Source organism: Lonchura striata, chromosome 3 (genome assembly GCF_050655825.1).
Source record: "Lonchura striata isolate lonStrDom1 chromosome 3, ASM5065582v1, whole genome shotgun sequence".
NCBI classification, from domain to species: Eukaryota; Metazoa; Chordata; class Aves; order Passeriformes; family Estrildidae; genus Lonchura; species Lonchura striata.
In genome coordinates, this window is record NC_140705.1 from 14,347,822 (window position 1) to 14,375,740 (window position 27,919).

The 27,919-nt window shown below is 41.5% G+C and overlaps 2 protein-coding genes across 11 annotated transcripts in view; both read right to left on the reverse strand.

The window, feature by feature from the left end:
* Positions 1-18,358, reverse strand: part of LPIN1 (lipin 1) — a 78,845-nt gene extending 60,487 nt beyond the window's left edge. For all 4 annotated transcript variants that reach the window (XM_021525386.3, XM_085576279.1, XM_021525389.3 and 1 more), the window contains exon 1: positions 18,169-18,358. In XM_021525386.3, the coding sequence (XP_021381061.3) occupies positions 18,169-18,225 (57 nt within the window). In that variant the 5' untranslated portion in view covers positions 18,226-18,358. The remainder of the gene's footprint in view (positions 1-18,168) is intronic.
* Positions 18,359-24,802: 6,444 nt separating this feature from the next.
* GREB1 (growth regulating estrogen receptor binding 1) overlaps positions 24,803-27,919 on the reverse strand; it is a 92,967-nt gene continuing 89,850 nt past the window's right edge. For all 7 annotated transcript variants that reach the window (XM_085576268.1, XM_085576269.1, XM_085576270.1 and 4 more), the window contains exon 33: positions 24,803-26,559. In XM_085576268.1, the coding sequence (XP_085432394.1) occupies positions 26,396-26,559 (164 nt within the window). In that variant the 3' untranslated portion in view covers positions 24,803-26,395. The remainder of the gene's footprint in view (positions 26,560-27,919) is intronic.

Sequence of the window (27,919 nt, forward strand, 5' to 3'; positions counted from 1 at the left end):
GAATTTAATGAATTATGTTTTGTTCATATTTTTTGAGTGACTGTTGTAAAAAAACTATCTGTCTTTCCTATTTAGTAGGCTTGGAAATGCAAACTGACATGAGCAAAACTTATTTCAAAGCAGACACAATGCATGAACTCTTTTCTTTAGCTGTACCAGCCTCAGAAGGCACCCTGCTGACCTTAGAGAACAAGCTAATGTGGGGAAAAGATGACCTTGCACCAAAGCTAGTGCAATAGGACACAGGTGCTATTCCTGTACAAGACAATCATAGTCAAGGCATAGGCAGAGGCACTGGGACACTCTGGTCTGTGCCCTGATGCTGGAAAAACAGCACTTGGCACAGGTACTGCCACAGCTGGCAGCTCCCAGCTTGGCAATAAGCACAGAGCATTTCCAACAGACCTCTCAAGGAGGCAAACTGGTTTTTAGTGCTGATGGAGCTTAATAATAATAATAGCGGGAGGTGAGTAGATCACACCAGGTAGCATCAAAGCCAGAGAACGGGCACTGTCACTGTTTAGTTTCCTATCATCACTGTAGCCAAGAGATCCAGATCTCCTCTGAAGCTACCTGAGTTTCTTTGCTTCCAAGAGTGTGGGCATATCACAGGCATTATTGCACAGCTCTCCTGATGTCTAAAATAAATAATATGCTCCTAAACTGTCACAGGAAATTCAACAATATTTATAAAAAAACTTTAATTTGTGATGCAAAGCAAAATTTTCCCTTTGTCCCCTAAAGAGAGTCTTTATGACCCTCTATTGCCCAGCCTGTTAGCATGAAGCTAAACTGTATGTTTCCCAACTTCATATGGAGAGTTTAAGAATGAAGGTATTTCTTTTAGCTGATAGAAAGTGAAGTAAAACAGAAGACTCAGAACTAACTGTTATGGCCTGATATCTGCAGAATAGTCTATATTTCATACTCTCAACTTAGAAGGAAAAATATATCTTATATAAAAATATTGCAGGCAAAAAATAGTAGCAGTAACTGTAATCCATGCCCCCTTGGGAGAGATATGGAAATGCAGTGAACATGAAAAGAAACAGGAAATATTTAGGCATTAGAAAAACTTTATAATAGTAGGAGCACTCGAGCTCTGGTATGGCTTGCCGGAAGAGGCTGAGATCTTTCAGAGCAGGCTGAACATGCATTTAACAGAAATGTTTTAATTATAGTTGAATTTGCCTCTAGGCATAGAGATGGACCAGATGATCTCTGAGTCTCTTGCAGCCTTATATTCTATTAGTCTATGATAAAGTGACATAGCAGAATGAGAATCCATTTTCAGAAGTTCTTTCCTAAGAAGGAAAACTCACAGTGGGAAAAAATACAGAAACTGGTGATGAAAACACTGTTACATTAAATGTTTTGAATTCTAAAAAAGTAGCACAGAAACAAGTTATAGGGAAGCACAGCACAGTAGCCAAGGGATGGGCAGGATGACCTAAGCAGCTCTTCTGTCTCAAACTTCTGACACAATCTCACGACATCACCTGACTGGTGTTTAACTCATCACACTGATGCAACAGGTGTTGTAAACAAAGTTATTCACTTTGAATTACTCAAGCAATTTAAATCAGGTTTCTACAGTAATCATGCCTCTAAATGTAGTTAAGTACACACAGTAAGTGCTTTATTATTTAAGTACTTTATTTCTGCCAGTACCAGATAGAAACATCCTATTACTTCCCTTCAGGAGCATCTGATGCCCAGAGTGAGTTCTATTTTTCCTGCAGTGCGGCTGCCTAGAGCAAAGCAGCTGGTCTGTTCTTTCACAGAGAGCCAGTGTAGCAAGCTCTGCTTGCTCCAGGACAGTGTAGATGAATGGAGACAAGAGATCTCTGAAGTTTGCTCTTGGGGAATGAGGTTTATTAGGGATGGAGAGAGGTCCTGCCTCGAGCTGCCAGATGCAGCACGTGGCGAGGCTTGAGAGGGTGGCGGAGGGGAGAGACAAAAGGATGCTCTAGGAGAGGGGGAGTTCCAAGGGGAGGGGAAGTTCCAAGAGGATGTGTGGCCCCTCGGAGCCCCTTATCAGGGGGCTTAAAGGTCGGCCTGAACAAGGCTTAGGCCAATGGGGTTACAGGCACTTGATGTTTTAGGGGAGGGATACAGGTCCGGGGTTAACCATACATTTTAGGGGGTGAGATGGAACAGCCCACTTGACCCCTGGACCCATCCGTAGGCAGGGGCATTGTCCAGCTAGCAGGGAGGACTGTTCTCATCCTGGCTATATTATTTATGAATAATTATATTTATCTATCCTTCCCGACAAGCCAGAGTAGGTATCTTTTGTGAGGAGATGCTGTCTCCACTACTGAGTAATTTTAAGCAGCAAAGAGGAAGGAGGGCCACCTTCTTTCAAGGTAAAATGACAACCCAATTGCCACATGATCATACTGCCTTTCGAAGTGACCTAAAGTAATAAAACCATTTCCTAGCTTCTCACATAAATCAGATTTGACTGAAAACTTTAATTTTCCTGAAGAGGTTGTAACTAGTCAAGACACAGCTTGGGACGTCAGTAAATAATGTGGAAAAAAAATGTAACCACCAAGAGTTCTGTCAGAAACTTCATAGTGAGTTCCTAGTTAAATGGCTTGATGCTCTAACACTCCACGCAAAAACACCCTTATGTGTATTTATCTTCTATAAGAAGGCTACCAAAATAAAGCCACTGGTCTGTAGGAGGCAACATGGGAGCTGCTGCCCATGGAGATGACCACAGAACAGTTTAAGTACTTTGCAATATGGAAGCCAAAGTCCAGTTTTATTCTATGAAGCAGAGAAAGCACAACAAGAAACCAGTTCTGTTTAATCACATCACTCAAACCTGGCCCAAGTCAAAGAAGCCATTATGTCAAGCACTCTGGTAGTTCCAGGGTCCCAAAGCATACATGGAGACAGAGGAACAGGTGTAGGGTGGGAATATCACAGCAGTTTGGAGTCTTCTTGCTTGCCCAGCCCTCACAGCCTCTATTTCTCTGGAGAAAGCATGGGTGCTAGGGTAGCTCTTGCAGCATTAGCAATGTTCTCCCTGTCCTTTCCTTGCTGAAAACATGGATACCTGCACTGTAATAATAGAATGGCTTAGGTTGGAAGGGACCTTAAAGACCATCTAGTTCTAATCCCCCACCACCATGAGGAGGGATGCCACACACTACACCAGATTGCTCAAATTCCCATTCAACCTGGCCTGTATGCTTCCAAGGACAGAGCATCAACAACTTCTCTGGGAACCTGTGCCCCTGCCTCACTCTTCACAGTACAGATTTTTTTTTCCTAAAATATAATATAAATCTCTTCACTTTTAGTTTAAAATTGTTCCCCTTTATCTGATCACTGCCTGCTTATGTAAAAGTTGTTCTTCCTCTTTTTTTATAGTCTCTTTCAAGTACTGGAAGGCAAATCTAAGGTTTCTTCAGAACCTGTTCTCCAGACTGAACCTTTTCTTTCAGCCTGTCTTCATAGGAGAGGTGTTCCAGCATTTTTATGTCCCTCTTCTAGACCTGCTCCAACAACAGGTCCATGTCTTTCCTGCACTGAGGACCCCAGATATGGATGCAGCACTGCAGGCAGGGTCTCACCAGAGCTCCTTTTGATGGAGCCCAGGATACTTTTGGCTTTCTGGGCTGAAGGTGCACATTGCCAGTTCCTGTCCAGCTCTTCATCCACCAGAATCCCCAAGTCTTTCTCTTCAGGGCTGCTCTCAGTGAGTTAATCTCCCAGTGGACTACGTCAAGTTCCTACATTATTTTGAAATCCAGATGGAAGCTGAACGCTTTGTAATAATACAGCCTATACATTAAATAAAAAAAAAAATAAAAAAAAAAAAAAGTGAGAATATCCATGGCACTTCTGTCCTGGACGTGCTGCAAAATGCAGCAGAGCTCAGGCATGGTGGTTTGCTCACCACACTTTGAAGTGACTTTGAAATAAAGATAAAATTAAGGACAGAAAGTGAGACACTATAAAGCTGCTCATTTAGCCAGAAACCTCAATGAGTACATCCCAGGGCTGGGTTAACACAGGGGACCCTGGTCTTGGAAATACACCCTGAAAGAGCCTCATGCCACGTCTGGATTTTTCCTGCTGAGCTCCTCCCTTTTCTTAACCTCGCCCTAGTCACTCAGAGAGAGAATTATCAGCTGTTTATCTAACGTCTTGCAAGGCATGCTGATAAAGGTGGTTCTGTCATCTCCTGCAGACCGTTCAGCAGGGCGGAGCCTGTTTGGCTGCCACCACCATTGGCAGGGGTGGTGGCCCCACCACCACACCAGCACTTGCTTTTGTCGGATGTTTTAATGGCTGCAGTTAACACTGCACCTGGGAATGTTTTTTCTTAGGAACCACCCTAGGCTACCAAAAGGTGTTTCATGAGGTGATGTATCCAGATCACCTGATGTTCACCCCACCCTCCCTCATGGCATCAGCCTTTCCAGACCCAGACACCTCCCTGAGCAACTTCTCCATCAGCCTGAACATGGCAGCTGCTACCACAAACTTTCCCCAGAGCACACAAGAGTGCAATAGATGCCCTTCATCAGAGAAGGGTGAAAATGCCTGATCCTCCTCACAGCCAGGGGCAGGAAGCTGGTGGGTGGTTGAGCTTCATGACTGCAGTATTGACACTGCCCATGGCTTAGGCTTGGTGAGGCTTTGAGTCATCTAGACCCTCATTGTTAAGTGCAAGGCAAAGGAGTTCAGAGTTAGATCCTGCTGAATGTAGGATCTGCAACCACGAAGAATCTGTAAATGTTGGGTTTTCATGATACAGAGCAAACAAAACTGATCTGGCCTGCTGCTGTTCAGTCTGAGACATGAGATACGTGCTCAGTCATGTAAACAGAGGAATCTCTGAAGAGAAAAAAGGAAGGAACTATCAAGAAGTTCCTGATGTAGTTCAGAGGGATTCTGGTCAAACAGGTATGGCAGTAGAGCTGAACTGGCAGCAGGCTTGTTTAAAGACTTGAGAAACTGGGTTTGTGCCACACGCTGGATTCCCCAGGCTCCCCACTCCCTGCAGTACACAGTGCTGTGCTGTGCCTGCTCTTCACATAACACTGGGCACAGACTATGTTTTTGCTTGCTAGCAAACTTTGTCATGGGTCACATACAAATACCTTGTACAAATACCTTAAAGAAGCTTGTGGGGAGCCTTCAGAAAGGGGCATTTCCCTGATCCCATTTGTTTTGTGTGGAATTTTAGGGATGAATTTCAGGAGTGGTGATGGGGTTAGGAAGATGACAGCAAAAAACTGTGTGCTGTACACTGAAAATCTGCACAAGTCGTTCATGTTATGATTGAACCCTTTGTCCATTTGCCTAGGGCAGCTACCTCCATAGAGGCATAAAGGTCATGGCAAGTGGGAGGCAATGGCCACATCAGGAGCTGACCTGTAAAACCTAGCTGAGCTTTTCATTCTCTCTGTTTATTTACTTTGCTTGCTTGTAGACTTACTCAGAGGCCTTCCTTATGGGTATCATAGCTATTTTAGGCTGTCAGTGATGCTTCCCATCCCCCTGTCCATTGATTTGTGGAAAGCCTCCCATAAGAATGCAATTTATTAAAAGAATATTAAATTTTGCCACAGAGGGAAGTTCCATTAAGTCAGTACTGATATGTAAGTACTTGCACATTAGTCACTGTCCAGAGTCATCAAGGGCACCAACAGTGATAGGCAAAACAGGTTTTAATGTATGGCTTCATGACAGGCTTGATAGAGTCACAACAAGCCTCCATTAAAATGTGAGTGAATTAAAATATACATCAGGTTTTTTCCACTTTGCCCATCTAGGGAAAAAAAAAAAACAGGTAGGCTTGCTGTTCTTTGAAACCCTTCAAGCATTCAAATACTGAAGTCTCACATGCACATTTTTAACAGCAGAAACAATTGTATTGTGTGTAGTTTTTATAGGGTTTTTTTAAGGAATTTGCTAGCCACAACTTTTTAGGGAGTAAGTTTATGTCATTTTGTGGAACATAGGTATGTTTGTAATATGAAGAGACCTTGTGTCCCAAGATCAGATTTCTGGAGTGGAGCAGCAGAAGAGGAAAAACAATCCTACGTCTGAGGGGTAGGTCAGGAAGTTTGGAAACTTCCATTGCAGCTGGCACTACTGCAGACTGCCTGTGCTCTCCGCACAACCCAGATAACTTCACTCTGCTTCTATCTTTTCAATATAAAATAGAGAAACATTATCAACTCAGACTACTGTTATGAAAGCAAATTTCTCAATTTTCACAGTTTCTGACTTCATTGGTTCAGTACACAGGGCTCACATGGAGTAAAGACTGCGTGTATGCAAAAGTAAACACATGTTCATAAATAGACTTTGGAAGCAGCTCCCTACTGGCTCTTGTCCAGAAGGACAGAAAATAAGGAGGTGGGGAGTGTGCCTCTTCATTGCAAGTGATTTGTTTTTCTCACTAATGCTACACACTGTTCAGGACTATTTCTAGGAAGAAGGCAGTCATAAAATCCAATCAATATATGCTGCAACATTGCTGACTAGAAGAAAAACAGCATGTGCAGAACAAGAGGAAGTATTTGAATAAAATTCTTGGAAAGAAGCATCTCAGAACACAGTGGGCCAGGAACATTTTTTCTGTGGTTACACTTTCACACAGAAAGCTTTTAAAGATTTTAGAAATATATTTTTTAATGTTAATAATCCCTTGGGCTTGCCTGGGCTTTAATTACTACCGAAATAACTGCATTGGCTTTGAAATTCTATCGCCATGTCACAATGCACACTTTTAGAAGTTCTCTGCCTCTCCTCCTACTTTCTTCAATATTTTGCCTAAACAAGGCTCAGTGGCCTGACAGCCATCAGTCTTTTGTTAAATGTCATACAGTTTTTCTCCAGGCAGGACAGTGCTATGGATGAAGCTTTACAGATCCCTGGCTGCAGAGAATGACGTTTGTAATCAGTGGATGCTCTTCAAAGGGCTGGCTGACTCAAGAGTAGAGCAACCCCAAGTGTTTATTTTACATTCCTGAAGATGCCACTGCAGCTAGGCTGGTGGTGAAGCAGTGCTGGATGATAGAGCACAACCAGCTGCCCTCAGGGATGCTTTGGGACTGTGTTTTTTGCCTTTATTGTTTAAGGACAATATGGAGAGACAGGTTACAATTCCTCCCACCTCCAAACCTTCCCCAGCATCTAGCAACACAGTCAAGGCCATCAGAGATCCACCAGTGTCAGTGGAGGATCACAAGTGCTGTTTCTGTTACCTACACTGAAATTATTTTCCCAGAAGTTAGATCAAGGGAACATTCAAAGCTCCATTTTGTGAATAATCTTTTATTGACTGTTTTGGACTTCAATGATACCACTGACTTCAATGGGTGAAAGATTGTTAACTGTTCTGTGAGAAATTAACATGTCCTGATACTCTAGACTGGTGGGATTCATTTTTAAATTAACTTCATAGATTAAGTAGTCAGCAAAATAAAGATGGTGGCAAGAAATAATCTGTTCACTGTAGCAGGCTCCTGCATATTTCCTTGTTTTCACTTCATTATGCAATTCCGTGTGAAGGGATTCCTGCAGAGGGCAAGCACATAGGTCCAGCTGTTCTTATCTCATTTGAGGTGCCAACACAAGACTTTACTTTTTCAGAGCCTTTTTCACCCAGGCCACAGCCTTCCTTATGTGGCATCAGTTGAATAGAGAGATATCCTTTCTCTGGGCTGGATTGATAGTGCTTGTGTTAGTGAGATAGCACCCATGGATTGGAGTCTCCATTGGAGACTGGATTTGGAGTCTCCATGGTATCAAATCCAAAGATATTTAATATACAAATCCTATTATATTCAGCCCAGATGTACCTGTCTGACTTTAAGGTGAGAGAATAATTCCCCTTCACTTCATGGCCACTTTTTTAAGTGGGATCAGATCCGGGGACTGCCCTTTAGATCTTAAATAGTCATAAGAGAGATGATAACACCTGGATTCCCTTTCTAATTAATCCACAGGGAGTGTTGCACTGTTAGAGCATGATCCATTTAAGCTTCCTTAGCATGGCATGACATAGAGCATTTAAATACAAACTTTTTTCTCTAAATGTACCTCTGGCATGTCTTGGAAAGATCATTTTCATAACTGCCTGCTATTCTTTTCCCATTAAAATTTCCATTCTTTTTCCCACAGGATAGATCTGCTATTGTATCTCACCCAGAGCACACCACTTCCATCAAAGTCAATTTCTCTTTAGCAAAGCTCTCATAGTCAATGAAAAAGTGAAAACACTTTTTCATTGACTATGAGAGCAAATACACCCTGAAAAGCAGTTTAGCGGTCAAAAGAGCTTCATTTGCTGCAGCATTAAATTATAAATGAGTTTATAAACAGAGTTTATAAAGAAAGTATCAAATTTTCATGGGGTTTATAAAAAAAAAAAAAAGATGCACTAAGACTCACATACTATACTGATGTTTTTTGGTCTTCAAAAGTGCTTTGAAGCTTTAATTGGGGCTCCCTTTGTCACACACTGTACAGGGACAAAATTAAAAGGTTGTGACAGATGCCTTTTTTGTGAAATCCTCATTAATTTAAGTGAAGTTTTCCCAAATCTTAGCATTCAAAATCTGAGCAGTCATTCACTCTCTTCACCAACTTTATTCATATAATAAGGAACAAGTCATCATTAATGTAGGCAGCCTAGGATAAGCTGAAGGGTTTGTTTGACATGTATGGCAGGGTCAGGAATATGCTGCACAGCTACCACAAGGCCAGCAAGTAGTCAGGAGATATGTCTGCTCCAGCCTGGTTTCAGGAATGCTTGTCTGAGGATTTGCAAAGCAGAAAATAAACTACTGGTGTTAAGCAATTAAGACCACTGTTCAATAGCTCTGAACTGAGACAAGCCAGTTAAAGTGAGGAATTGCCTCTCCCATGTGTAAATGTTGTGCAGATCCCTAGTGAGTAGCATCTTCCCAAACCTTAGAGGAAACCTAAGTGAGCTCACACTTCTCTCTGTAGGGAGTGAAGAGATAGAGACAATTCCAAGGACTGAATTACTCCAACAGGATTGTTGCCTTTAGACTATAGAAATAAATCCTTCAGTGTATTCATACAAAACCTATCTTTCCACTGAAATGAGGTAACAATCCTGCCACATCTTATTTTGTTCCTTTTTTTTTTACAGTGTAGGTGAAGATCAAATGAAACCATTTCTCCACAGGAAAACAGGAGGTGGAAGCCCCAGCGAACCTGTGGGAATCCCTGGAGTGGCTGAGATTGAGGTTTCTTCCCCAGATACCATGTGAGGAAGGGCTAGATGCTGCTGATTCTGGTGTTTGGCAGCCCTTCTCAGTGTAGGGCAAAGGCTCCTTCCAGCTCTGGCCGAAAGCTAAGGAAAAGCATTGCTGGGCTGGAAGCAGCCCAGCTCCTGCCTACAGCTTCCATGAGTGCTGTGTGGAAGGGAAACCTTTTCCCAACAGCCAGCATCCCCATGCCCCTGGATGTGTCCACCCTCCCCCTCCAACTCTCCCTCACCCTCACCATTAACCCCCATCTGTTCCCAGCCTTTCTGCCAAACCTGGATCCCCAAAGGCTGTCCAGCTTATTTGTCCTTTCCTGCTTACAGGCTACAAGTAAAGTGCCCAGCCCAAGCAAAAGCCAAGTATCTGGATCCTGCAGTAAGCACTGGGTTAATTCTCAATCCAGAACATTATCATTGTTCTTCATCCATTGCAGAAACTTCCTTCTCCTACCCAGCTGCACAGAGCTGCCAAGAAAACTGAGGAAACTTGACCATTGCCTCTCCTGCTGCAAAAACCTGCCCCCACTCAGGCACAGGCTGCCTGCAGGAAATTAGACACCTGCTTTGGTCTTCTTGCAGTCACGAAGTGTTGGTATAGTATGTCTGCCAAACCACTATTAATAAACCACCTTTTTGACTGTTACAGAGTTATGCCAAGATAAAATGCCATTCCTTCTACCATCCATCTTCCTTTTGTTTCACAGGTCCTGGCAGAGCTCTCTTTTCTGTACTATTTCCTGATCTCTTGAGATTTGTGCAGCACTGACCAAGGAAGGAAGATGATAAAACTAGTGAATTACTCAAATAAGTAGGAGTTAAAGGAAACTACTTGTTCTCAGTTTTACCATTAGGGTCTGACTATCTACAACCTGCTATCCTAGAGGGGAAAAAAGAGAGAAAGTATATTAGTTTTGAAGAAAACATGAACCTTCTAGCATGGCTTATATACACAGGTGTTGCTGTGTTCTGTGCACATCTTCATGGGCTTGTCCTTTACAAGTTTAATACAGCTGCTGGAGGGAAGCAGAAGAGGAAATTTATGAAAAAAATAGGGCTAAGATCTTCTTTCATTTAAATTCCTTTCACTTTGTGTTATTTTTCACATAGAAGTGGAAAAAAATGTATTATTGTGTTTGTACTCTGTTTATTAACTGCATTACCCTGCTCACACACAGCACAGCCTGGTGAATGTCACAATATATTGCAAAAGGTGTTATTAACATAATCCCCTTTCAACAGATGGAGCAGCTGAGAAAGTTGCAGAGGGTTATTGAACCTCATCCAGCAGCATGAGGGAAAATAGCTTTGTCATCCTGTCTCAGGCCAGCAGTGCACCGAGCAGGGCAAGAGCCACAGCTCATTTCTCAGTCTTAGCTCAGAGTCAAGTCTGCATTGACTTATAGTCAAGTTTTGGCCTCTGTTGCACAGACAGCAGTAGATTTCCAGAAGAAGGGAAGAAGGGATTTTGGAGCACCCAAACTTTTTTTATCAAAGGTCATATCTGTAACTGCTTTAAGTTAGCTCACTTGTAATGACTGTTGCATTTCCACTGACCTTACAAAAGCACCAGGACTCATACAGTGAATCCAATAAGGAATTAAAAATTAAGGACATTTAAATACCCTTTGGGAAAACTCTCCTTCAGGTTTAATCTTTTTTTTTTTTTTTAGTTTTTTTTTTCTTTTTTTTTTCTTTTTTTTTTTTTTTTAATAAGGCTAAAACAGATTAAGGAAACTGTTGTTTTGCAAAAGAGTTTTCAAATAAATTATTTATTGCAAATTATTTAATTATTAAAGAGTATTTTTCCATTGAATTTCCAAGGTGTCCCTCTGAAGGAATGCTGCCCCTCAGATGCTTTTGACTCATAAAAACCTCTAAGCAAAACTGGCAGAGTGAGTGGGCTCAGAAATTTATAATGAAAGAAAATCCTTGAACTCCAGGGATTTCTCAGAGATATCTACTGAGATGGAAATCCCACAAAGCCTTGGTTTGTACCTCTCCCTGATCCTTCTCTGCCTTAAAATATCCAAGAAATAATGAGTCCATGGGATCCTAAAATACTTAGAAAAAGACAAAATAATCAATCATGATTTCCAGATTTTAAAGGAAAATTATTGATTTTATTAGCAAAGCTATGCTGAATTCCTAATTGCTTGTGTAAGTAAAAAATATCCTTGAGTTGCCTGATATATTATTTGCTTTGCAAAGGTCACCTCTGTCCTGTAGCAGATTGCAATATGGATGGTGTTAGTCAAAACTGTACCACGTGCAGAGGGTGAGCAGAGAGAATACCCCAGCACAATGCAGGAAAAAACACTCCTGAGACAAAAAAATCGAAAGTGAATAAGTTGAAAGCTTTCAAACTGGTTAGAAGGTGTACAAAATATCTCAATATAAGGATGCATTCAAATTAACTGACCTTTTTTTTTCAAAGAGCACATCCAATTGAATTGGTTTTACTTGCTACAAGCTGTTAAATATCATATGGCCTCATTCCTAAGAAGGGGAAGATAAATATCAGGTGTCAGCCAAAAATAATATGTGGGACCACTGGAGGGCACTTTTGATTTAAAAATCCCTCACTTTAAAAGCCTTTTGGCAGCAATACAACTTCTGCAAAAGCTGGAGGGAGCAGAACTGGGGCTTGTCACTTGTTAATGAAAATTTATAGGAAAATATTTATTTAATTTTAAGATATTTTGTAGCCTAGAAGAGCTTGAGGAAATTCTGACAAATAACATTTATGAAACATGTATTTTAGCTAATTTTTTTTCCTTATTACAGATTTTTGCAATGTGACTGTTTTAGCCCAGAACACATAACATTAATGAATCCATTAATTGAAACAACAACTATAGATTGGGTTAGAACAAAAAAGACTGTATTTTTTTTTCTGTGTTGCTATGCAGACACATTGCTAATTCTGCATTTAAAAGAATATGCTAAAACTATTTACCTGATCCCTGGAACAGATATCTGCCACTTGGTTCAAAGGTTCCAAGTTTACTGAAGGAGCAAAGAAAAGTAGCAATTCTCTGTGTACTGGATTAAATCTAGACTAATCTTACAAACTTTCTCCTCTCAGCAGTCTTCCTTAGATGATTGATACAGTTCACTTTAGAGGGAGAGTGGGTTTGAATAAAAAAAAAAAAAAAAGATTTCTCAGACCAGCTGCCAGTGTTCAGTCTGTCCTTTTGCAGTTTTCTTCCTTGTTGACTTAGACCTTCATGAAAGGGGACTGCTTCCTGCCTGGCCTCCCTTGCTTAGAAGCAGCCAGGCAATTCCTTGTTCCCCATTTTGGTTGGCAAAGTACAATTTGCTCATCCATTATAGCAGAGCATTTCTCTGGCAAAGCCACAAAGCCAGCATTACTACAAGATCAGACCAAGACTTATGTGAAATCCATAAGACAGAAGGGAAAAAACAGAAAAGAGGGAAAGAAAACATGGAAAACACATAAATGCCTCCATCAGGTATTTTCTTCTTGGCTTTTCTGAATGGAGGATGAAGGATTTATTCTGAGCAGGCATGACTCCATTGCCTGCTAACTGTGCCTGTAATATAGAGTAAATGATCGCCTTTTTGTGCTGTGGTCTGTGGTTCTGATGATGAACTTCCTGAGGGACTGTAAAGATAAAAATCACAGCTTGGTACTTGTTGAAGATTTAAAGAGCTAAAACTTCTAAATGGTACTAATGAGGGAGAAACAGGCTTTTGCCTCCAGCCCCTGAGCACCATGGCAGGGCACAAGAAGCTGAACCTGAACAAAACTCACACTGAAGCCCACAAAATTCACCCCTACAGGACAGAACACAAAGAGGCTCTGCAAAGCTGAGTGAAGGCTCTCCTTTGCTGTCAGCTTTGCAGGGAAACCATCCCAGTACAGCTCCAGCAGGCAGCAGCACAGATGTAAAGCACTCAGGGATGGTGGTGAAGTTACAGCAGAAACTACAAGCTTCATTTGGAACAATACAGATAAAAGGTTAAAGGGGACACAGTTTCAGGAACTTCTTTTTCTCTCTGTATTAATATATATCATATTATACTGGTAAATTCTCATAAAACCAGTGGCTGATTTTCCTATGAGTTTGGCTACTGGTACCAAAAGAGAGAAAATTGATTCTGAGGATGGTCTTGGGGTCACTTCCATTCCTCATTTAAGGAACTGCAATCCCAGATGGCATTTACCTTAGTTCTAATATACAGTGCATCTGAACTGGGAGCATGGGGCAGTGTGAGGCAGTGTGCCCTGACAGAATGGCCATGGAGGAGGCTTTGAGTAAAACATGTCCTTCCCTTCTCATTGCTCCTTTGCTCCACAGGCAAGCACAGCTTTGCTTTCTGCTGCCATGCTCACTCACACCTGTCTCTAGCCTTCACCATATGCAGCTCCATTTGCAACTTCTAAATTATTTCTAACTCTGTATAAGTGACGAGATCCCCAAGTTCAGTTGATCCCATTTCCTTAACCTCAAATATGTAATTTCAAGCGAAGTAGAAGACAGTTCTGTATTTTCTGAACCATTTTGCCAGGCAGGCTTTTCAATGATCTCCCCAGCTTGTGTGCATTAGAAACAGAAGGGACACATTCTGAGGTGCCAACATGATGGTTGCTTGTTGTGCACACCCTGTTATGGCACCCTTGGCCTCATGGCTCCTCGGGTAATGTGTGTGGGAAATACTCAGCTGATGACAGCCCAGCCCTTTTCTGCTCATTGGTTTGGAACAGAAGCTCTTTGGGAAGATGCAGTGGAAGTGTCAGACTTATGCTGCTTTTCAGGAAGCTTTTTCTTAACCTCCCAGAGATAGGGGACTTCAAATTGAAAAAAGTTTTAACCTTTGCCATGACTGGTAACAGCTTGATAAGTTTTTAAATGCAGACATCTAAAAGCCTGTAGCAAGAAACAAATATGTATCACTGCTTTCAAAATATCGGGGTTTAAGACAGCTCTGGTTCTTGGAAATGTGTTTGTGCTTTCTGTCTGTTTGGATTGGGTTTTTCTTATCTGCTTCACTTTTCAGAGTGTTTTACACTTGCAATTTAGACCTCAGTAGGTTTTGTTTAGCTGCTCAGTTGCAGCTGCTGAATCTCAACCTTGGGCTGACCAGTCCTTGGACTGTGGCCTTGACAAGGTGCAAACTCCTACTCCAGATGAGACTGAGTTGTCACAGACCCCTACAAAGAGTAGGACAGTCAAAACCAGAGAGGTTGACACTCTGTTTGCATTTATGGCAGCATAAGATAAATAAGTGTTATTAAAGTGTTACTCATCATGCACATTGTTATGGTGCAAAGTCAGTGGAGGTGACAGGAGCTGGGGGATGAAGCAGCTGACAGCCACTCCTGGCCCTCACAGCCTTTCATCCCCGTGGACCAAGCTGAACTTTCAGATCTATATTAAGACAGGGCAGGCTCTCTGAGACATGATCTCCAGATACAGAATGCACACTGACCTCCTGCAACCTGTCCTAAATAAAATGCAAAAGGACTTGGCCTGCAGTCAGCTCCCCAAAGAGTGAACCACAGGGAAGGGTCCGGGTTCAAATTACTGTTTGTTTTTCAGTAGGTGGGAAGGCAGCACACGTGCTTGGCGCTGGAGGACAGCAGATCTGCAGTGAATACCGCTGAGACTTATTTACCCTTGCAAAAATACATCCTCCACTCTCTGAAGGGTCAGCCCTCCAAAATGAGAGCAAAGAGATGCAATGAGGCGGCACCTGCTCCCCCGGCTGCTGCTGCCAGCCTGCCGGGCATGGCAGGGTAAGGCCACCGTGGGGGAAAGATGCTCTGCCCCGGAAAGTCTGGAGTCTGCTCAGGAGATGGCTGCAAAAAGGCCACCAAAATAAACAAGGAGAGCCGACACCACAACCCCTGTGGTTAAGGCAATAGTGGATCCCGGTGCCCGAGGTGGTACAGATCAGCCACAGGGGAGGAATCAGGCCCCATGGGAAGAGATCCTTCCCCGGCAAAGGTCCGTGCTTGGAGCATCCCAAGCCCAGGGCCAGCTGGGAGCAGCCGTGCTGTGGGGTAGCTGTGGGTGTGCTGGCTGTGAGTGCGGGCGGCAAGCGGGCTGTGCCTCTGGCTGCTCGGGGCCGGCACAGCTTCGGGGGCCGGGAGCGGCCTCCGGCCTGCCCCGCTCCTGCCTCACCCAGCCCAGCGCCTCGGGCCGCTCAGTGCAGTAAAAGCCTCACGGTGAGAAACATACAGTTCGTCCATTAACAAAGAAATCCATGCTACTTAAATCGCTACCCCACTGGAATCTGGTAAATCCAGGACTGTCTGCAGCCCCAGAGAAATGGCAGTGCTCTGTCATGGTTTGGCCTGGGAGGAGGATGGAGACTTGCCCTGAGGAGCAGCCAGCCCCTCTCCCACAGCAGCACAGCTGAGCAGCGCTGGCGCAGACAGCGGCTGCAGACAGCTGTTGCATTTCTGCAAGGCTTCTCCCAAAGCATCTCAGAACACAACAAAAGAGAAATGAACCTAAAAATTATATGCGTAGGAAGAAAAATGAGAGTTACAATTTCTAGTGTGCCTGTTTAATTTGGGTACCCAGTGCAAGTGGCTCAGGGAGTATTTTTACAAATGCTCCTTGTGGTACAGGCAAAAGTTGTAGAAATTCTTCTGAAGATGAAGGTCTCAAGCAGAGATCTTAGAGCACAGCTACATAATAATTTGAAACACTAGTAAATAAAATGTGAATTTTGCCTTGGGCAGTATAGAAAGCTTGTATTTGATGCAGGAATTTGCACAGTTCTCCTTGATGCCTGCTATGTTTTGATAGGCCCAGTTTTGACCACCATCCCTACATGTTATATCAGCTTTTCTCAGTGATGCTTTTTTTTTTTTTTTAATTTATTTATTCTTCCTCTGGAAAGAACATAAGTGTACAATCTTATTCCTAACCCTAGGGAAAGCAAATGTCTCTATGACATCATACTTGTTTGGTCCTCTTGCAATATCATGATAAATCAGAGGAAGTTTGAAGTTTAAATGCTTACAAAAATAAATTTTTGCTTCTGGAAGCATGTAACTTTTTTATCACGTGCTGCATTTCAAAGCCTGGGTCTCATATATTTTTATTTCCATACCTAGGGAATCTTTTTATCAAGGAGCTCTCTGTGATGAGCTTTTAATATCCTCAAATACATGTATTCTGTCATCTTCTGCAAGGACCTAAATTTTTTCTATACTCTACAACACAGTTATAGGCAGAGCCACTTCAGTAAATCTATAGAGGTAAGTGGTTCTTCTTTTCTGATGTCCTCAGCTGAAGCCCAGAGTCAGCAGCTCCTAAAGGCCAATAGCAACAATTTCAAATGATATTTAGCACATCTATTTCTATCAGAAATCTGATATTCTTTATATGCTGAATAACACTGTTTATTAACACATTCACTGCAAAACAGATTGTTCAAAGGAGCAGTGGGATCTATGACTTTCTTTGGCAATTTAAGAGATTTATATGTGCAGGAAATTTCTAGAAGGAAACTAAAGCTAAAGTGCACATCATACATATGCAATAGTTAAAGTGTTGTGTAGGATATCTTAAATTTTAATATAGGTGAAAGCGAGGAGTTTAATGACATTTAAAGTTTAAAGAAAGAAAAAAAAAAAATCCCTGACTTCTTTGTTCTCAGTTTGGTTTATATTGAACAAAGTCTTGATGTCCCTGATGTCCCATCAGTGAACCTATCAGTCCCACCTCTCCCCACCCAGCCTCCATTCTGCTCAGTCTGTAGGGAATTTTCTGTGGAAATAGAAAGTTGTCACCTATGTTTAATTTAGAAATCAACACCTATAAACTATCTTCCTCTCTGTCAAAAACAGACATCTACCAACACACAAATACCAGGAAACCTGTCCTGATGGTGAGAACAGCTGGTGCTCATTTTCACCCTCCCTACATGTTCCTCCAAAGATGAGACTAAATGAATGTTTCTATAATTAGCTAAACCAATTTATTCTATGCATTCTACCTTCAGAAAGCAACAGTCTCAGATAATTCCTTGGGTACCTGCAGGACATATCAGTTCTGGACATACCACACACATTCATGCCTGACCACATTTAGAAACCATTTCAAATATTGTCATTCCCTGAAAAATCATAGATGTGTGTGTCTATAAAAAGATACGAAACCCATATATGAAACCATAAATATTAATTTCAAAGCATATAATTGTTTTTTAACACTTTCATGCTTTTTAAAAAGTAATTGAAAGCCTTGGTTGTAATCCATCCTGCCTTTTCCTGAAACTTAGTGAATTGCCAGGCAATTCAGTAGAGCTGTTCCTATTTCTACCCAAAGTCCCTTCAGAGGGAATTCATCCTTTGTCTTTCTGCCAGAAACCTGTACTGACCCACATCCTCTCCAGCAGCATTAGGCATCAGCCCAGACCTTAAAACACAGGACCATGCAGCCACTATTAGGGGGGCATCAGTGCAGATTGTGTTTCATTAAGGCAGCTTCAATCTTACTGAGAAAAAAAGATTGTATTTCAGTGGCTCTTTTTTTAATGCAGACCTCCAGAGCAAATGTTAGCACTGTTCTTTACATCCTTTTCCTCCCATTATACCTAAAAGCTACGTTCCAACAGTGTAGCTTTTCACAGCCAGTGAGACAGCAAAGCACACAGTGCAGAATCAGTCAGGTTTCCTTGTAGAATGTGACATACACAGGATAAGCCAAAGAAGGTTTTCCCCATCAATTCTTTTTTTAAAAGTCCACAGGCTGAACTAGAAGAGATAACCAAACCATTGATGAAACACAGACTTCAACAGGAGACTAAAAATGCTGATACTCAGTACTACTGAGGGTCACACAGCACAGCTTGCTACTTGTTTTCTGAAGTTTTAAGTGTTACTTATGCTACCTTAGGGCAGAGTCTCTTACCCAAGACCAAGGGGAGCCAATGGGGGTCTCTGGATGATCTTCCTCCTCAGACGACATCCTGAGTTGGTAGTTTTTCCCTGTTCTTCACATACGCTGCTAAAGCCACTGTTGGTTTCTGCCATATACAAAAAAGCTGCCTTCAGATTTTAGCTGTAGACAACAAAGCTCCAGAGAATATAATTTCGCAGTGATCATGTTCTTGCTAATTTTACCTGCTGAAGTTCTTGGAAGCACAGTCAGAGCAAGAAACCTGAGCTCAGTAAACCAGAGCACACTTTCCTTGCAACTGACTTCTCAAGGGCTCTAGTTCAGTCAAAAGGTTAAGTGAAAAATTAGAGCCCAAAAGACACAAATTCCCTTCCAGTTGGTATCCTAACTTTCATATAAGATTTTGTGGTCAGACTGAATTAAAAGTTCCAGAAGCAGAACACAAGGAATTTTTACTGCCAACATTTTATTACTGTCTTTGATCATATTTTGTATGGATTTTAATAGTTTAATTTTTTTTCAGGACAGGTTTTTAATGCCAAAATCTAATTCTGCCTTTCTGCACAGCTGCACAACTCCACAACTGTAACTGTATGAGTGAGAAGGCAACATAGCTTTCCTGTTCCTCTGTGCAATAATATTTGAAAGAGGATAATTTTCCATTTGTTCCTTTTGGGTTTCTGTTTGTGCCTAGTTTGATACCAGTGTGTAGAATCCACACAGATCCATACAAATCTCACACTATTCACTTATCAGATAAATTTGTCCTGAATATTTTGAGACTTCTGTCTCTGTCTGAGAGGACAGCTGGGTCCAGCATCTTGAAATCACTTCTGGCAGGTGGCAGAAATAGCAGCCTTGCCACCAAAATACAGCCTAAGGTTTTGTGTCCAAATGACCACTAACTCACAGCTATGATACACTTTCACATTCACAACCTGTGGCTTGAATTTTGTTATTTATCATCCCTCTGCTTATAAGGCATCTGGCTGCAGTAGCTGGTGAAATAAAGTTGCTATCAAAACCCCTGAACCCTTCTGTTACAGGTCTAGGTTTGGACAAAGGTTTCTAAATCTTCCCACTCTTATGTAATGAAATGGCTATTTATAGCATCACACTGCAGGAAAGTCCTAGCATTAACTATGAGCTGATAACAGTTAGCAAATGAACAAATATGCCCAGCTATGCTTCCTACTTAATCCTAGGCTATATGCAAATTCAGTGAATAGGAAAATAATCAATCAATAGAAAAACACTGGAAATAAGGCACAGAGTAGAAAAATAGCCTGTTGCCAGCATGTGGTCTCTCACCACTGTATCACTAAGTAGGCAGCATGTAAAGATAGAAAGGACTAAAAAGTGACAGCCCTCTGTGCAGCCCCCTAGGCATTGTCAGCTGGAGGATTAGGGTATCACAGGCCATGGCTGGACAGTGTTTTCAACAGCAACATCAGCATCAGCATCAGCTGTGCTTGCCTCTGTTACCCTCCTCATCCCAAAATACAACATGCAAGATTGTTTAAAGTCTGAAATACTTTCCTAAAACAATTTATTCTGAGGTTTCAAGAAAAGTTGTGATATTCCAGTTGAGAGTTCAGTTCATTGCTGCATGGAGGTGCCTGTAAGCTCACTCCAGTTGCTCACTGGGCCTATAGAGCTCTGCTGGGCTCCCTCAGCATCCCTCCAACACTGTCACACAGCTGCCTGCTGCTGGCTCTGACCTGCCCCTGCTCCTGAAACCCTGGCACTGCCCCACTGCAGCCAGTCCCTGATGGACTGACTTTCCACCTGATGGGTGTCTTAGGATCACAGGACACTGACGTGAAAGGCATCTGAAAGGGATCTAATAACCAGAAAAAATTATCCTTATTTAGACTCTTTCACACGTCACATTAGAAACTCTGAATCTGAAGTATCTCAATAGCCAAGTCACCCTCAAGTTGTAGAGGAACTCTTCCAAGAGAAAGTAACACAGCACTTGTAAGTAACACAGGTGCTCAAGTTACTCGTTTCTGTTAAGAACAGAAACCCATTTATTAGTTATCTGACAAATCACATTTGCTTTCTGGAACAATTTTGGGGAAGGAAATTCAATACAATTCTTCTCATTTCAGATAAACAGGGAAATGCCACACCTAATGAATTTCAGTGGCATTCCTGCCCTTGTTGAAAGGTCTATTCACCAAATTTAAAAGATAGGAACCACTGTTTGTTGGAGTAATTTTCCACTGTTCCACCCATTTCTTCTGATCAATTTTCTTTCAAGCTGTGATGGGTAAGAATAACAAATTAACAGAAGTAGCTTTAAATAATTGTAATATGCTGCATAATGTTTATTTATACAATTCTTCAAGAAGTGGGCATGCATCTTTCCCAGCACACTGCGTTCCTGAAGCCTTTGTCATTTTTTGTACCATGCGATTTCAGGAACTTTCTGCTTTCACCAGGAAGCACTAACAAGGGTGGGCATTTCTCCTTGGCAACACAGATGTATGCAGTGGCTGCTGTTCCTTCTTGCTGTCACACCCACACAGCCAGGCCACAGTTCCTTTGCCTTCTTCCCAGTGCTCCACAACTGCCCCAGCAGCTGCTTTTCCCTCACTCCCTTCCCGTTTTTGCACTCTCAGGACTTCACAGCTTTGTTGCTACTTCCCCATTTGGTGTTTTCAACCAAAGACAAATGTGGAATAGTAGATAACATAAAATTCACAGAAAATGTTCTCAGACTCACAGTTCATGTAGGCTTCACATCAGTTTTTAGATTCCTCTTCAGCCCATAGCCTCTGTGACATCCTCTAACAACAAGTTTCACTAGATAATTATGCACTATAAAAAGAAGTTTTGATGTCAGTTTTAAACAGTGTCCTGTGATTTCACTACATGACACAGGTTAAAGAGGAGCGAGTTGCTTTTTATAAACAGCATTTGCAAGTTCTGTATCATGAGAAGGAAAAAAAATTGTAATCACTCCAGAATATTTAAATATAGAAATATTAACTCATGGTAGCCTCTATGAGAACTTTCTTTTGCTGAACTGATAACTGCCATCTTCTTTTTAATATAATAATTTTTCAGCTTAAAGATTACTTTAAGATAGTCTTTAATACAATCACAACTCTACTGTACTGGAACAGCATCACTCTCTTAAAAGAGTTGCTTTTCACATTACAGTAGTTTCCATGGAGAAGTCTCATGGAGCTGTTCTCCTGTTTTGCATCTCCTACAGAGGTGAAGTTCAAGATACTACAAATTCAAACCAAACATGATTTTAGTGAGGTACTTAAGAAGGGTACACAGGGCTGCCACTCTGCTCCACCACAGGTGCCATCTTGTATGGGAGAGAACTTTGAGATTTATGGCTGATAAATAAACAGTATTTACAAGAATAATTTAAAGTCTAATAGAGAGAAATCACATCAACATAAAAGATTTCACATGCTTGCAAAAGCTCATTTATGAAAGTGTATCTTATGATGCAGAATCAGCCCTGTGATTACTGCAATAACCTCTGAGCCAATATCTGTTCTCCTAGCTGGAAATTATTCTGATAGGTAGCAACAAGTAATACCCCACTTTCCTGTCAGTCCTGACATCTCTAAGTATAAAGAATACTGGTTAATTATTGTTAATGATGCCAGTCATAATTTTCTACAACACAACAGCTCACACTGACAGAATAATACTCTGTAGTATGTTCAGTGTTTAAGTGCATAATCAATACATTGGTCATGTAGCAAGCGTGGAGAAATTTCCTTCTGTTTATATTCCTATGTAAATATAAATCAAAAATTTCCATTTCCTTGAGGATTTTAATCAAAAAGACATTTATGTATGAAGCTGCTTTATGAGGTCTTTCTTAAAATCATGGCAGTTGACTCCCAATGCCTTTTGCTCAGAGCACAGGAGTCTCACTGTTATATCTGACACCTCACCACTCCCTAGCCAAGTAGTATGTCAGCAGTGGACAATGTCAGCATTTGGACTATTGCCTCAAAACTGCCAGAGTTGTGTCCTCCACAGTCATCAATGGTTATTTTGGGAGCTGTCAAAATAGGACTGGAAATGTTATAAAAGCATTTGCAAACTACCAGAACCACTGAGTATTTATTCAGGTATAGTCTGGAGCAAGGATAAGGGACAGAAGAGAGTCACCAGGCAGAGGATATATGGGACAAGTTTTACTTTTCACTGAAGAGCTGTGCCCTTAAGGAAGTAGGAAAAAGGGAAGATTATGTTTGTTTTTTTTTTCACACCAGTATATCTACAATATTTCAGTGGTAGCTGATGAATTATGAAGACTGGCTGCTGAGGGGATGATGTGGGAGAGGAGGACTGTGGCAGGAGGGTGGAAAGGCAGCCTGGCAGCTGGGTGTGGTGTGTGTGGTGTGGTGAGAGGCTGTGCCATGGGGCTGTGGGTGCCCAGCAGTGTGCAGGGCTGTGCTCTCTGGGCAAGCCACGCTTGGCAGAGGGATGCAAGCAGAGGCTGGGCTTTATGGTAATTGCAGTGCTTCACCACCCTGAGAAACAGCTCTGGCACAGTCATTTCTGGCACAGGCACTGTGGTTGTGGCTGGGGGATGGACCCCAGGAAGGAGGGATGGCTCACAATCCTCACTCACCCTCAAGCCAGACCAGAGCAGCAGCCTGTGCAGATAGCTGGGTCCTGTTGAGCTGGGTGCTCATGACACCCACATGAATTTGTGGGTGTCACGAGCACCCACAACTTCCAAAAAAATCTAGATTCTTTCACACTACACATAATCCCTGCCTAGGGTCCTTGTGCCCCTGCAAACACTTCCTAGTGCAGCCAGGAGCTCTACTTGCCCCCCAGCTTCTTCTATGCTGCTGGATCCATTCATAGCCCCCATTTCACTTGCTCTTCAATTTCTACCCTGTAGAGCTGTCTCTTGACCCACCTTTGGGTTTATTGTACCTCTTTCTTTTTGTGTGAGTGATACCTTCCACCACAGTGTCACAGATAGAGCCTTTGAAAATCAACCCACTCACAAGCAATGTTTAGCAGCTGCTTTTATGTGCAGAGTGGGAGCGGAGATCTGCACATTCTCTATCACCACAACAGGAGGCACTTGCTAGGGATGGATGAAATGTCCTGTAGTGATTAGATACCAGATATTAGTGCTTAAGTGCTTGTCAAGAACTCTTTAACAGAGAAGAGAGGATGGTAAGAAGGAAAATAATGTCACCTTTCCAATAACCTTCTCTATATTTGGACTCTGACAGAAGCTGAATCATAAACTACTTTCCACTCTGACAGACAATTCAGAACATGCTAATAATAATATCTGCAGGTGATAATAGTGGATGACTGAATCAGAAAGCATAGAAGGTACTAGAGAAGAAGGCAGAGGCTATAAAAATTTTGTTTGCTATCACATTGGCAAGTGAATCCACAGAATGCAGAGTTCTGCTTTCTTGCCACATCTGAAAACAGAAAGAAAATGCTTAAAATATTTGTGTGCATAATGGGCATGGGCCAAGTTTTCTCACAAAGATCACTGGAACAGAAAGCCAGCGACTCCTTCTCACAAAAGAAAGAGAAGAGTGGAGCTGGGACCTGGACTCCCAGCCCTACATATGCACATATGGTAAAGAATTATAGCACCAAGGGTTGCAGCACAGGATGCCAGTCCCAGATTTGCTTTAATTTGTCATAATTAGTTATCTGTATTACTTTATAATCTCAGAATCCCAGCTGGACATAAAATCTAAACTGCCTTCTCCATGAAAGCTCACATTTTAGGGGGGCTTAGCTTGTAAATTAGGTCAGGGATTAAGAAACTTTTGGATGGAGCTCTGGAAGCTGTCTCTCCCTGAATCATCCATCATCATTTTTTGGCCTCTTGTGAGCAAAACGCTGTGTTTTCCTACCATGTGGGTGCACAGATGCTCCCATGGCATGACAGGAAGTACCTGCATTTTGGTCAGAGTAAAGGCATATCCAGTCTTACAGGATGTACTTTCCAATACAATGGGCTGTGCATGCCAACTTTCATCACACACAATTGCTCATAAATATAGTCCATGATGGAGAATGATTGTACTTGGTCACACAATAGACACAGGTCTGCTGAGGCCAGGCCCTGGGACCCCTATCCTCTATACAGGACACTGTATGGAGAAAAAGGTTAACATGAAGCAACACTCAGGAGTATGATGGCTTCAAGTGACTATCAGCTGTATTTTGTCAAAATTTTGGGAACTTTGTGGCAAAGGAGTGTTAAGAAAGGACTTAATTTGATTTTTTACTTATTTTTATTACTTTGTACTTTAGGGCTTTTTTAGTTTCTTGGAGAAAATGGATGTCTAAACACTGACAAAGCAAATATCAGATCTAAAACACAGAAAAAATTTAATGGGCACTTGGTGTAATTGTTTAAATATTTGGTTACAGGAAAGGAAATTTCAACTCACTGTCATTCAGTCTGAGTTCTTGCAAAAACTCCTATACCTTTGTTGTCTTATGTTGTAGGCCATTAAGAAGTTCTGTATTTTCTCTTGATCAGTTCAGGTCATTCCTTAATTATGTTAACTCCTTTCAGCCAGTGCTTTTCCTCTGTTTTTTTTTTTTTTTTTCCCACTACATAAGTGTGTGTACTTATTGGTCCAGTACATTACCAAGACAGATGTCCATGCAGCATGAACTTTATTTATAAAGACATAAATGTCACACTTCCTTAAAAAAAAGTTTAAATTAACTAATTAGCTGGTGAAAACTGAACAGTAATACTATTTACATAGGCCAATGCTCACCTTCCTTCACAAAACTTAAAGTGAATTCTCACTCTGAAACACAAACAATGAAATATAGAAGCACACTGATTGCCAGCAGTTTCCTTGTAGATATCAATCCACATCTCTTACAGAATTCACAACTTACAGAACTCACACTTTCTCTGTAAATTAACCTAAATTAGCTGTTTGGCACAGTCATACCGATGCCTGCGTTTCAAGGCCAGTGCTGTAGCAGACTCAGCCACCCAATGGCATTTCATCTTTATAAAGCACCTCATTGGTTGTATCCAGCAAGAAAGGCCTGCCCAAATATTAGATATCCTCTGACAATGTCTATACTTATCCTTCCTGCACCTTGTCTGAGTGACGTTAACACTGATTCCATAAAGACAAACAGGAAGCTTGCAGCTTAGACAGCATTCCCAAACACCGAGACAAAGACAGTGACCACTGATTTAACATTTAGAGCGTACAAAATATCACAATGCCTGGTGCTGTTCAAAAACATGGTTTTAGATTTTCACCTGAATTTCTCAGCATTGTAATCTCCATTTTCTCACTCCTTTGAAGCACCTTGGCAAGAAAATATCCCCAGAAAGTGTATTGGGAGAGTTTTAGAACCATTTCATAGGCTTTCCTGAGTGCACTTGCCTCAGCTTGAAGTCTACAGCCAGTCTACAATTTAGTCACAAAACATCACTGTTCTAGAAATAAATCACTTGCAGGTCAGTCTCACCATTTGATCTCTTCAGTTATTCAAGTTAATATCAGTTTCATGTTTAAATGCTTAGATTTCATTTTATCCAGGTTTAAATGCTCAGATTTCATTTTATCATCTACCTTGTTAACTCTCTTCCTTATGCTAATAAAACCAGACATATAATTAATCTTCTCCTCCAACAGTTCTGCAAGGTAAAACTATCCAGTGTGGCACTTATTCTAAAAATTAGAGCTTCAACTGAATTCCTACTGGTAAAGAACTATACTTTACAAATCTTCTTATAAAAAGTCTACCTGGATCAATCAGAAGCAGTATACTACAGAACTGTACTAACTCCTGTTGCCCTCTTCCCACTGATAAATAAGACTTGTAAACCAGAACCTGCTCCTAAATTTTCATTTCCTATTTCTGTAATGTGCAAAAAGTTTCCTAATCCTTTTCTTTATGAACTTGCATGTGGTCTTATTTGTCATAGGAGAAGTGCACTCATTGACCTCTCTTCTGCTATGAAATGCTTTCCACCATGTAAGTCTCTGTGTTTCTATCAGGAATTAGGGATGACTTCCATCAGAATGTTAAATTAGAAAAGTCACGGCAATGTTTGTAAATATTGTAAATGATCTTAAACTGTCTGATTAGATATCATTCTAATTAACAACAGAAAACAGTCCTGTTTCTGTTCAGAAAGCAGAGCCTCTCAGAAGTAATTTCATGAGATGGTGGCAATTAGTGTCTTGTGTCATTCAGGAAATGTGTCTCTTTTCAATTAAATATGTCGTCCAGTCAGGAAGAAGAGTGGTCTGTCCTCTTTGGCATTGGCAGTCTGGAACTCGTCCCGCAGGCGGAACTGCCATTCGTCCTCCAGCTCCAACCGGACAACAGTCTGGCGGAGAGAATTGCGATCCTGGCAAATCACACACAGGGTGGCACCTGGGCAAACAGTTCAAAAGAAACTCACATGAGTATCCCCTTTGTTCTCAGATCATTCACCTCCCACCACCCTGCACAGAGAATTCTACTCCAGAAGTTACAAATGGGCTTGGGAGAAAATTAAGCCGCTTAGGACTTGAGGAGAGCTATGTTCAGGATCTTCTTGTGTAACTTGAAGTACCTCATAATCATCTAGTAAACAGGACTAGAAGCACTTTCCATGATCCTTAGGGTAGGAAAAGTTAAACTGGCAGGTCTAAAGAGGTCATGATGGGTCCTGACAGCAAACCAGATAAAAGCCCTACATCCTTTCCAGTTGTAGCCCTCCTGATCATTACCTTTGTTTCACAAAACCCTCAGGCAGCAAACCCCACATGTCAATCACTGTGATGGCTGACTAAGCTCTTTGTGCTTTGCTGCCCAGAAATGGTCTAAACATCTCTTTAAAACTAATAAATTTTAGTGGTTTTGGATTGGTAAACTCATGTGCTGGCAAGAAAGAATCTGGTCTATGTGGCTACAGACACAATCAAATACAGAATGCCAAACTAAAAAAATCATACTTCATGCCAACTGTCCTATCTGGCATGCTGATAACCACTTTAACTTACATGCATAGCTTCATGGCTTCTGAAGAAGTCCTTCTTTAAGAGAAAATAATTACCTCACCAGCATACAGTAATCTAAATGAGAAATGGTAAGTGGCAATGCCCAAGACAAAAAAAAATGTCTGTGACTATAATAAAAAGAAACAAGACAGACAGTCACATGGTGACTGGGTTAGAAAATCAAGCAGACTGCCAGAGGAGATGGAGAAATCCCAAAGCAAACGCACTTTGTGCTACATATTATAAAAATTGACTGGCTTATACAAAATGAGACTGACTGGTAGCCTCTGTTTTAGCTGCAATGAAGATCACAGCAGTTTATAACAATTCTGCCAGTTTCAAGAGGCACTAACCATGGTGCTCTTATCCCAGTGACAGTTATAGCTGAGAGAAACAAATCCCCAGAGCACCAAATGCCTAAGATAGCAGCAGAAGGATCCAAAAGGAGTTTGCAATGTGACTGTCTACAACATCGGTGGAAGTTAGTTGTCTCCACTGCTATACACTGTCATAAGGTTTGCATAGAAAAACTGGGTATCAGGAATAACTCTTAAATGAGCCAGTTTCTATTTCTAAAAATAGAAAACAGATTTTGATAGAGCCTTGGCAATCACCCATTTTCTATTAAAATTTACAAAAGCTTCAAGAACACAGTAGGCAAATACTTCATGCATAAATCTTCAATACTCAGTTTTCAAACAGAGTAAGGAGTTGTGCACATGCTTTAGGCATGATGATATGGATCTAACATT